The sequence below is a fragment of the Dryobates pubescens genome, chromosome 19, assembly GCF_014839835.1.
Source record: "Dryobates pubescens isolate bDryPub1 chromosome 19, bDryPub1.pri, whole genome shotgun sequence".
Lineage (NCBI taxonomy): Eukaryota > Metazoa > Chordata > Aves > Piciformes > Picidae > Dryobates > Dryobates pubescens.
In genome coordinates this window covers 17,625,898-17,638,684 of record NC_071630.1, presented here as the reverse complement: position 1 = coordinate 17,638,684, position 12,787 = coordinate 17,625,898, and the positions used below count along the sequence as shown (strand labels likewise).

Below are 12,787 nucleotides of genomic sequence, written 5' to 3'. Positions count from 1 at the left end.
CGTTCAGATATCCTGCTGGCATGCTAATGGCTAACAAGACTTGGATCTTACAAGGGTGCTAGAGTCACCCTTAATAGCTGGTGAAGTCCACTTCTGCTATCACGGTTTTGTGAGGAGAATTAAAAATAGGCTGGCAGCTCCACTAGCATGCTCTGGGTAAGACCAACAGCAAAGACATGTCTTGCCTGATGCACACCTTCATTTCTGTTACTTTATTCTGTGGCAGTCCTGCAGTATATTCCAATATGAGGAAATCACCAGAGCCATTAATAGGCCAAGTTATAAGCAGCCACTTTAACTGCTCTCTGATACTCATTTTGCCAATCTACAACTGTCCTGTTGTAGGACAGAGATAAGGGAATATATACAGACTGTGAGCTATAAGAGCATGTAGGAATCAAAAACTGCTGTGTTTTCATCCTCAGCAATAGAATTGTTTGCCTAAAAAAGCAGCAACAGATGCAATTCAGTATTCCTTTTATCAATTAGCAAATGTCACCAAATGCTAGGAAGAGAGAAAAATCTAACTCCCCAGAATTTACAGTTTGTCTTTCTGAGCTAAAAATGGCTCACATCAGAAATACACTTAACTATCTTTCTGAAAGAAGAGGAGGTGACCATTCACTCAGAATTACATACAATTCAGGGTGCTGGAACTTTTTATCATTCTGTCTCAATCACAGAAGTTCTTTGCAAGAAAACTGGTCAATCACTTTGAATTTGTGCAGCATCTAACATCATGGGACTTTATGCTTGATCAGAGTCCTTAAAAGCAACCAAAACACATGTAAGTGACTTATGTCGTACAAATAATCCTGGCCAGAGAATAAGATAGGGTATTACACAAAAAATGCACCCCCACACATTAGTATCATTAATGTTTAGACATGCATGTGGGGGGAAAAATGTTGTTAAAAGCTGGGATACTGTGATTATCAGTTACTAAAAGTAATACTAATTTTAGCACACAGGGCAAATTATGAGCTAGGTTTAAGAATAGTAACAGAAAAGGATTCATTCCCATAAGGCAAAACATGGTATATAATTAAGATCAAGCATTTATTACTCTAGGCTGTATCTGCCAGAAAGAAGCAGGCATCCTGGCAAGATTTTCTAACATGCATGACCTGTGTTTTGCCAATTACTGTCTGTTTGGACTGTATGTATACAAGGTGCTGCCTAATCCAGAGAGTACAGCACACAGATAAAACAGCGAATCCTGCTTTAGGCAATGTCTGTCATCTTTATCCCTAGGATTCTGACTACCATTATACTAAGGACTTGTTATACTCTAAATGATTAAGTCTTTTTTTTTTTTAAATGGTGGATTTTTTCACTCTGTTTCTCAGTTGTGCATGACTGCTCCCCAGTTTGATATTCAGCTTGCTCTGCATGCACAGATCCCCCACTGTCATCACTGAAGACAGACACTGCTCTCAGAGGCACAGAGCAAATTGTCTGTTTTCTCTATATGTTAAGATCCCTAGAGCATGCAGAAAGAGCAGAGGAAAGGCATACCATAGGGAGCTGAAAGCACTACTGTATCCCATGCATCTGAAGAATGCATCTTGCTGGAAAGTACAAGCACATGTCAGATTCGCAGCCCAGAGCACTTGTTTTCCTAAGCAACGCACTGATTTCTCAATATTGGGTTGAATACCTGTTTACTATAAAACTAACTGTATTCTCATTTTTTAAGAGAAATAGTAGCCACTAATTTGTGAATCTCTCTCTATATATATCTACTTCTATAGACAAATTAACAGATTTATTTTGCATTGTAGAGAATTTTAAGAAATGTGAGTGAAGAAAATCTTGACTCCTGCAAACAATGTATAGTTTATTGCACCAGTTCAGGGGATTCTTTTATATTATTCCACAAGCCCAATTCAACAACAGAATAGTAATAAGAATTTGCAATGTATGGTTAGTGTCATCCCTCTTAAAAATTCATACAGCTGTCTGCAGGCTATGTGGTTTAAAATATTTCATGCAAAGAAGTGAAGGAAATGAAAAATCAATTCTTTTAAGAACCAAGACAGAAGCTTGCTGCTTTTTCTTTATTTCTAGTTAATGTTCATACAGGTGAAAACTATCAGAGCTTTAAATAGTAGTACAAAAGTATGCACCATAATTTGTGGAATAAATGTCTGTGGCAAATACCAGGTTCATGAATAAAAGAAGCCCCTCTTAATGTGTCTGCCTCAGTTGCTGTGCTGCTGCTGGTTTAATGATAGCTTCTTCTACAGTGTACATATTATGAAGCAGCAGCTTAATATAGGGTGTAAAAGGTCTAACCTCTATTATATTTACCCACTAAATATAAGGTCAGTCTCCCATATTTCAGTGTCCCCTAGTAGAACTGCCACCATACTCCTGCATTAAAACAGTCAAACTCACCATTCTATCCCTTTAATGATCAATGCCATTGCACAATCCTGGACTGCCTGTGCTGTTGCTTACATTAGCATGCCATGTTCAAGAGGCACATCTAGATACTTACTGCTTCTGCTTCCTGTACCATAATAGAATAGGGAGCTAAGTCTAGAGTTACATGTTATCCACACTGAAGAACAGTCATGTCATAGTGATATGCAGTAGACTTTTAAGAGGAAGAAAGAAGGAACTGTGTCTCACTGCAAGATCAGGTGCATTTTATCTATGGGAATTTCAGTTTATTGGAAGTAACAAGGTCATTCATTATTCTTCTGAACATGCTACCAGACCTTTAGTCAATATAGTTTGGTATCTCGTGTCTGTTCTAATTGCTGTGTCTGTGTCCCTGCATGCAATACCAGAACAGTGGTTCAGCACTAGCTCTCTAGGGCACTATGCTACAGGATCTGCCTCTTCCCTAGACATCTTCCATCCTTCTTAGTGACTGTATGGTCCAAATTAGTCTTTGACATTCAGAAATATTTTTCCATGAACTGATATGGATTTAGGAAACCAAGTGATAGCTTAGTTGTTTAAAAATGCACACAAAAATGGGTTAATGCAAGCAGTCCTAAAAGGTCTAAAAATATCCTGACTGATTTTTTTCCCCTTATTTTGTTTTCTTTCATCCTGAACATTGATAGGCCTTGTTTGCAGCCAAAACATTCCTGGCTGCTATCCCACATTATACTGTGCCACCTAAATGCACACAGTTTAAGGCATCCCTGCTTGTTCTCAGGAATAACAGAAGTCAGTCCTCTCCCCACCTTTTTGCTAGCAATGTCACAGAGATAAGGACAGCACACAGAGAGAGTATGAGTCAGACACCTATTTTCTTTATCATACTGTCACCTGGAATAAAAGTAATAGCAAAGGAAGGCCCTTACACATAGGCTACCTGGGCTGTTTCGAATACATCTTAGGAGTTGCAGAGAGCATGAGAAGGACTGGGATCACCAGGGAAAGGCAAGAGATGGAAGAGATTAAAAATGAAGAGGATGAAAAGGGCAGGGAACAAAGAGAAGGTGGCCCATACTTACTATATCCACTCACCCATATAACATGACAAAAGGAAGACAGACAAATATTCAGCCCATTTATCTTCTGTAATTGCCTGCATATCCGTGCTGTTCTGCAGGAAATATGCACTGTTCTTTTGCACTTACACAGCCACAGGTGTGGATGATTCAGAGAATAGAATAGAATAGAATTAACCAGGTTGGAAAAGACCTTCAAGATCATCACGTCCAACCTATTACCTAACACCATCTAATCAACTAAACCATGGCACCAAGTGCCTCGTGCAGTTTCTTCTTAAACACTTCCAGTGATGGTGACTCCACCACCTCCCTGGGCAGCCCATTCCAACGGCCAATCACTCCTTGAAGAACTTCTTCCTAACATCCAGCCTAAACCTCCCCTGGCACTGCTTGAGACTGTGTCCTCTTGTTCTGTTGGTGGTTGCCTGGGAGAAGAGACCAACCCCCACCTGGCTACAACCTCCCTTCAGGTAGTTGTAGACAGCAATGGCACAGGATTTAGTGAAAGCCAATCAGATATTCTGAAGCCCTTTTAGGAGGCTTGTTCCTGTATTTGCATCACTTCAAGAAAAAAACTCACTAGTTAGTGTAACTGAACATCTATTGTTTATGTTGTCTCTATCCCTAGAAGAGAGCACAATCATTGAAATAAATACAGATGCTTACTAATGTTTTAAGGGTGAAAAAGAAAAAGCATTCTCTAACAGTGTTTGCCAAGGTAGACAGCTGTACAAAAATTACCCCAAAACTTCACTGTTACTTGAAAGGGACTATGCGTTAATTTTGTTAGTCACGAAAACAATGATTTTACTCACATTTCTGTGTTTGTTTGCTTTAAGAAAAAGAGACAAAGGCAATTTTGCATTTTAAGGAGCAGCACAAGTTCTAAAGAGATTACTATGTCCTTGCAAAAGAGAGGGTTGGGGATGGCAAATCTTTAAGAAAGGTTAATTCAAAAGAAGAACATACTGACCCATGATTTGCATAGGGTTCTGGAAACTGCATTTACTTTAGCAATAAAAGCCAACTTTGAAAAAATCAGAAGAAGAATTTTAAAACCCCAACAAGAATACAAAGAAAATACATAGACAACTTTATAACCACTATCAAGATTCTCTGTTAGAGACACTCAATCTGAGTACAAATGCATTTTAAGTTCGTGCATTTAAACTCAGATCTTTGAGTGCACAGTTTAAACACACAAGCCACCAAAATAAGTTGCAAATAATTTTTAAACAATAGCATCTACATAAGAGATATTAAAACCTAAAAATAACTGAAAAGTACCCATAATATGTTAATAAAGATGGGATATTTATTTGCTTTAAAGACCACTGAACATCCATAACTTGAAGACAATTCATGAGTACTAGATGCTTTCTTCTGAAGGATGAGTTTTCAGTCTAGGGTAAGTCAGCAATGACTAAGAATTGATACTTTGTATGGGATAATGAGAGTGAGTCTACTTTTCAGTCTATTAACATTAATGAAAATGTGGAATTATTGCAAAGATGGAAAAGGCAAAACTATCTTAAGTCTTAACTTCCTATCTTGTAATCCATCCCTAAAAATCAAATAAGCTTCTAGGAACATAACACTTGTTTGCAAGGCCATATGGTATTTTAGAACACCCACAGTTGTGAACTTAACTTAAAAGGGAAAAAGCAGTTGCTGGTGAGGAAAGTCTCATAACAGTCTGGTTTAATACAGATAGAGAGCAGTGGCATCAGAAACACATAATAAACCACAATTGCTAGATGGACACTCTTCCTCTTTTGTCTTCCCCCAAGATAATACATCTATGCCAACATTATGGTAGCATATAGAGCAATTCAGTCAAGGTCATCATCATGCACAGTCAGTGCTGGCTCACTCCAGAACTCTAAAGGGCTGAAAGTCTAACACAGAGAAAATCAGATAGGGAAAATGCAATTTCAGCATAAACCACTAAAATGTCTCAGCAACAAGAAAGGAAAACTGAAAATAAAATTAACTTTGTGAATGCAATAATAAAATTCCTGCTGAAATCTGTGGGGTTTGTTTTTGTTTTTTCCTGCAGTGGTAAAGCCATGCCAGTCTGACTTAGTATTAAACAAGTAGATTAAGAACATGGGTAAGGCCATACCAGGTCAAATGAAATGTCCATCTATCCTGGTATCTTCTTTCACAGAGAAATGAAAGCAGAAAGAGTATAAAAGTAGAACAAATTGTATTTGCCCTAAATATTATCCAAGACTTCCAAAAACTTATGGCTTAAGAAATAGACTTTTCTATCTTAAGGATGCATTATGAAGAATGTCCATTAAAGAAAAAATAAATTAAAATCTTAGTTTCCTTTGAACATGCCACATCATCTTTGTCTGATACCCTTGGTTCTTTATTTGGAAGAGACAGACACTCAATGATTTTATGACTTGCATCCTATCTCCTCTTAGCAAGCTTCTGTACAGGGCAAGGGTTCATCTTTTTCAGTTAGTGCTCTGTATGTCCAGAATTGCATAGGTAGTCAAGATGGAAGCAAATGACAGATTTAAGAGTGGTATAATTATAGCTCTTATTTCATACTCTTTTCTTGGTAATCCATAATAATTTGAGAGGACAATACATTGTAGGAGAATCTGAACATTAAGCCTGCTTTAAAACTGTTGATGAATAGTGGAATATGGAATCTTTAATATGTGCTGTTCAGACTGATGCTTCGCAGATGCAAATAGAGCATAAACACAAGGGATAGCCCAATGGCAACAATCAGCTAGACAGCTTCTTTTTAGGGAGGGGAAGGGGAAGAGGAAGGGAGGGAGGGAGAAAAGGAAGGCAAGGGAGGGAGGGAGAAAGGGAAGAAGCAAGGGAGGAAAAGACATTGGAGGAAATTGTATAACAAAATTTCAACAAGTCCAATATTTAGTCAGTTCAAATCTATCAAACAGCAGCAGGTACCAACACCTGGGATTAGCACAACGCTCCAGCAAACCATAATGCTTGCAATGGTGTATATCCTAAGAGTGTCCATATCCTAGCTGTTGTCAGCTGCTCAAAGTCTCCCCGCAGACAGAACTCGGACTTGAACTTTTTCTACTGCCACATGTGCAAAAATCACAGGTACCATAGCAGTATCCCAATAACTAGTCTTGCCAGAACAATTCTATAGTACACCTGAAATCCATGCAGGGATAAGACCATGCAGCAGCTCGTAGTCCTGATTCATTTCTTGGAAGCTAGAGAAGTATTTCATACACATTAGGCAAATAGAGTTTTAGGATAAATGTGTTCAATATTGCACTGAAACATCTCATTTTAGGATGTAGAAGTTCTGTAGAAGATAGATACCATGTAATGTTATAAGATGCTTCAAATTAGTAGGTACTTTAACAAATATTCCTACAAGTTCCCTCAAACAAAAAAATGTTACTCTCATACACTCTTTCTTACGGAACTTGGAAGAAGAACTGACAGTGCATTTAGACTGCGCTGGCTTCCTAAAGCGGGCGTTTTAAGAAAGCACAGAAATGAATTATGTGGGTTTGCATGTTCTGAGTTGTTTGGGTTAGCAATTCATGGATTTGCATGAATTGGGACTGCAGAAAATGGCCTGTCATTTTGATTAATTACTGATGTTTTTCCTGTCCAATTTCTCTTACCAGTGTTGCTAGTAACAATCCTGGTAGTAGAAGGAATTGCTGTTGCACAGAAGACACAAGGTACAATTCTGGTTTAATGATTTTCTTTCAGAAAATGTAACAGATTTGTAATTTTTAATTAAGCAATATATAAGTAAAAGAAAATGTATATGAGTATTAGTAGACCTTGAATAACCCATATAAATTCTAGTGTTTTCTATTTTCCCTCTGTTTATTGCATTGTTTCCCAACTGAACAGAGCTATCCAGTAACAATGAATGTGGAAGTTCATTTGCCCAGTTAAAATGTTACGGCTTTAGACCTTATAAATGGTGGGGGGAGGGAAGGGAAAAACGCCATGGAAACTCATGTTTTCTGTATCTGACAACAAGTTTTAAATAGTCCACCCACAAACATTTTGGAAGCCTGCTGAGTGGGGAAGGCATCAGTTTTACAAACCTTGTTTTCTCATATGTGGGATTAACTCACACTTAGGAAAGATGAATTCCTTGAACTGACACCTACAGAATTTCCTTGAACAATTTCTGCAGGAGAGACTTAGATTTCACCCCAATAAATCAAAAAGCTGCATAAAATATCACTGGAAGATGATGTAATTTACTGGAGACAGCCAAGACCTGCATCAGCATGGACTCCCTCTCAAAGGTCTACAAAGAAAAAACCACATAAATATAAATGACATTATGAGAGCACCTGGTCTACAAAGAAAACCCATATAAATATAAATAACAGTATGAGAGCATCCAGTGAGATTTAGAAAAAGTCTAGCAGCACATATCCTGTGTCTTAGTCTCTCTAATTCTGATGATAACTAGGAGAAGGGCCAAAATTACTTAAGAATGTCAGAGGGATCACACTATTCCCAACTGCTTCTCCTTGGCTCTTGCAAATGGTTTAGCACAGTGCACCAGCTCAGTAAACTGCATAATCTCATCATTTCCCTGAACATCCAGAAATGAGACCCTTAGCTACCACTGCAATCTACCTATTGCTAGTAATTTTATTAACTACCATTGCTGTATTTACATATTCTAATTCATTCTATTATAAGCATTCCAACAAATTATTGTAAATAAATATTCAATAGATACACTGAAATCAGGAGCAAAACTGGTTAACAAATTTTGGACTATATTTGCATAGGAAGAGAAGACATAAGGCATAAAATAGTGCTGCTGCATTAGCAATCACTGTGACTATTTGACTTAGAAAGAGAAGCATGTTCTTTCATAGGATATGTGTTATGTCAGTGTTGTACTTTTGCAAAGTCAAATTTGCATGCTTGCAGGAGAAATGTATTTCATCAGGTGTTCTTTCACTTAAGGTGGGCAAAGTATTGGAGTAAACCGCATTCCTCCTACCCAGTGTGACAATTGGGTACGGACAAGCAATGGAGGACATTTTGCTTCACCAAACTACCCTAACATGTACCCACCAAATCAAGAGTGCATCTATATCTTAGAAGGTACACACTGTATTTCTGTTTTGTTGTGTGGTAATCTTATTGCTAAATTAATAGATAACCTTGATCTGTTAAAAATGTGTCATTTTACTGTACTGTGAAGTATCATATAGCCATACTGGTAATATAATCGATTCTGCAGTCTTTTGGTTGAACAAGAAGCTAAATAAACTCTCTGCAATAATGGTATCAAATTAATAGAAAATGCAGACCTCCAGGAATTAACTGTATGGAATGAGACATACCCTCACAGCCAGAAAAAAAGCAGCATCAGCTCTACTATAATCTAGGAAGGCACAAAACTAGTAAGATTAAAATTGCAGCTTGTTATCTTAATATCACTTCCAGTATTGCTGATAATAAACTCCAAAAGATGGCTGAAGAGTATCTTCAGCATTTTCCAGACCACATTGTGTTATTCTGTCTCACCAGAAGAAAAGCTTTATGCTGTCATTTATTAATAAAAAAGACACATCTGACTGCCATAGCACTATACTAAAAATATGGAGATTTTAGCACTGCTGCAGTCACTACTGAAATAACGTGGTGAGGATAAAAAAAAAAATCTATTAACTAGAATAAAACCATTTTCCAATGAGAATATCTTGGATAAAGGCTGCAAGACTTGGGACACTAATTAATTTTTCCTCTTATTAGAATGCACCCAAAATTCACCAGTCAGAGAAAAAACATTAGTCAACTTAATCATCAGATTCATATCAATTAATTGAAATATTTTAAGTGATATGTTTCAGTGAGGTTTTATTGTGCAGCGTAGTACCGGGTCACAGACAACCTCGTTTTCACTTGCATGCGTGCTCAGCTGAAGGTTTGTGTCTTGCTTGCCAGTGAAGGCCGTGGAGAGGAGGTATCCTGTCCTGCTTCAGAATTCAGCCATAGCAGGTCCATTGCTGGATCGCCCTTGCACAAGGCAGTTGCCATGGGACACAGAATCAGTTTCCACACCTCTGTCCTCACAGTCCTTACGCAGAAGCATGGGTACATGAGTGAGACCAGGTTCCTCCACAATTTCTAGCTAAGATATGGTCCTTCCTTCAGACCACTGGCAATATGTGCCAACAGCTACAAAAGTTTTGTCTCATGTATGAGTAATGTCTAAAGTCTAAACACTGTTGGAGACATGAAAGTCATACCTCTTTGCATTCTGAAGCAGCAGCATGTGGTTCTTCAATGCTGTCATTCCAGATAACAATCAGCATCTCAAAGTATCTCAACAGGTAACAAGAAGCAATAAAGCTATTCATACAGATGAGTCAATTACAAGCTACAGAAGTGAATGTCCAGTCACAAAGTAGCCATAGCTGCATCAGGCTTAGGGGTCTGATCCAAATCTTGATGTTAGGCTGTCACTGGTTCAGTATTTTCAGTATTGTAACCACCTACACGTCAATAGCACTTCTCTGAATATTCTAATGAAAGATGTCTCCTGCCAAAGGCTCTCCAAACTTGGGCTTAATGTTTAGGAAATATACCAGTGAATAGTTCTTTGTACGTTTTTCTTTTCATTCTTCTCTGCATCACTCAATGTGTTTTCCTTTTTTTATGCACTTTGCTTCCATGAAGCACTACTTTTAATTCATATCTTAATATTAAACTTTGCTGGAATACCTTTGCATACACGTTAATATCTGTTACATGTGCTGTGTTATATTTATGTAATTTCTGGATTTTCAGCAATGCAAAAATCTCCATACATTTCCATGAAAAAGTATCTTCTACACAATCATTTTTACAAGTTTTATTACAGTGTATCTGAGTTTTTGTAACAGACTGCTAGATGTATTTTGAGAAGTTTCTGGTTTCTTTCTATCTTGCTGTTTTGGAGGCTTGTCTCTTCATTATTTCATGTCTTCATGTGTTTTTTATATAGTTCTTCATTTAATCTTGTGCTTGATTTTTGATGTCTAGCTGCTCCACGACAAAGAATTGAGTTGACCTTTGATGAACCTTATTACATAGAACCCTCATTTGAATGTCGGTTTGATCATCTGGAGGTTCGAGATGGACCTTTTGGTTTCTCCCCTCTCATTAATCGTTACTGTGGTCTGAAAAGTCCTGCACTAATTAGATCAACAGGGAGATTTATGTGGATCAAGTTTACTTCTGATGAGGAGCTGGAAGGAAAGGGATTTCAAGCAAAGTACTCATTTATACCAGGTAAAGACACCTAAAATTCAGACCAAGTTAATGACCATCTCCTCCCACTGTACTCTGGATGTGTTCATGCCAGCAATCTAGAGCTGTGTTTCATCTCAGGTGCTTAGGAAGGCAAAGATACAACACAACAGTTACAATCTTAGTCCTGCTAATCCCACAGCATACTTGACTAAAACCATTTGGGGAAACTGATTGAAGGAAATTACAGGTCTGTAGTTTGCTAGTGAAGAAGTCAGTTGTTCTTGTTCACGTTGAAGCCTTTAGCAGCTTCCTGGTTTATAACTCTTAACTCCTAGCATTTTCACCAGTGGTAGTAATGAAAAGAGTATTGATGTAGACAAAGAGCTGGCATATTCAATAACTTGTCTTCTAGGAATATAAAACACTGACAGAAACACCTGAAGCAAATCTACAATAGCAATTCCAGACAGATACAAAACATTTAAAATCTCCATTCTCAAAAGCCAGAGGAAGTATCTGTACAGCCCAAGCATCAGCTCTAACTAGACTCCCTTAAACCCCAGGCTCAGACAACCAACTTGTTCTTTACTCAAAGTACTGTGTAATTCACAGGGTATGAAAGAAAGGATAATATGCTGACAGTGCCAAAACAAACAAAAAGTACATCTGCTCTGTCAGGCCACTTAAAACTGGTAGGACATTCTTTTTACAGGAAAAATTGACCCAATGTCCTTATGCAGTGGTTGACTGCTGCACTTCATAGATACTATACATGTAGATACCAGCATTTTATTGTCCTTTGGGACAAAAGACAATGTAAATACATCAGCTCTACTACTACTGTAAATGTATATGCAAGCGTAACTTTTTAATGTCATCTTTACCCAAATGTTCTTTACCCCTACAGCACATGAAAACACTACATGATTATGTATTACTGCTTATAGAACTGTATACCTTGCTAGGGATTTAGACTTGGAAACTCTTCAGATTAACATGGTGACACTGGAAATATGTGCTAAAATGTTTTCATAGGGGCAATACTTAGGCTTTTTGCCAAGTCCATTTGTGGTCTTTTCATTAACATCACTTCCAAAACTAACTTAGCCTGCTTCCAGGCTGGAACTTTAAATATACATTTAAACTGTGTATTGTTTTCACAGTAGGTTAAAGCAACTGAAAGACTGAAATTTCTCTTTCCTTTTCTTTTACATTTACATAGAGTGTTGTAACATATGCTGGGATTGTGAAAACAGAAGGGGACATGAACATACACACCCACTTCATCAAAGAAAACAAAAAACCAAACCAAACAAAAAACCCCACAAAACAACACCACCAAGTTCACTAAGAAGGCTCAAAATCTCACAGAATTTTGCATATTGTGATTATAGATTTCACTATAGGTAACCAAAACAGGAGGGCAAAGTAGGCATTTTCTCCATTTTCTCAGCTGTACTGTGTGATCAGCTCAGTACTGAGGCACTGCAGGGGAAGTGGTAAACTCCTTGTACAGAAAAAAACATTTAGAGAATCACAGAGCCAAATTCTGCATCTTAACTTGGAAAAGAATTGTGAACCAAGCAAGCATGCACTTTTACATGAACTGGTGCTTTCTTTGCATAGACCAACATTCCACACACATACACACACAATGCTTGAGAGTGTGATTTCTGTGGTGATTTCCTGTGCTGCAGCTGTGAACAGACATATCTTTTAAAGTTTCTATGCTGACTTGTGAGGAAACACTAACCTGATCACTGAAATGTAAGGCTTGGACATCCCAGCCCATTTTTAGCCAAGTCCTATTGTCAGTAGTCAAGTACCATCAGTTAACCATTAAGAAAAAGTATATTCTTACTTCACCAGTAGCATGCATAGACTATGCTACTACACATATATACTCCGTTTACACATCAGATTTAGAAGAGAAGAGACAAAAGTGCAATCAAGGTGAAATTCTTCCTCAAAAACAATGTCTAGAACTGAGGATAGAATAGAGGAGGCATGGATAGGCAAGGAAAAAGTATTGAACTATCCTTTATATTCCTTATTAATAGGAATTAGGAATT

The 12,787-nt window shown here is 37.7% G+C and overlaps 1 protein-coding gene across 2 annotated transcripts in view; it reads left to right on the top strand.

Moving 5' to 3' along the window:
- Window positions 1-12,787, top strand: part of NETO2 (neuropilin and tolloid like 2) — a 29,987-nt gene that overhangs the window by 5,940 nt on the left and 11,260 nt on the right. The window contains exons 2-4 of one of the 2 annotated variants that reach the window (XM_054169952.1): window positions 7,118-7,174; window positions 8,439-8,579; window positions 10,506-10,754. In XM_054169952.1, coding sequence (XP_054025927.1) covers window positions 7,118-7,174; window positions 8,439-8,579; window positions 10,506-10,754 — 447 coding nt within the window. The remainder of the gene's footprint in view (window positions 1-7,117; window positions 7,175-8,438; window positions 8,580-10,505; window positions 10,755-12,787) is intronic. The other variant, XM_054169953.1, reaches the window with a different exon arrangement.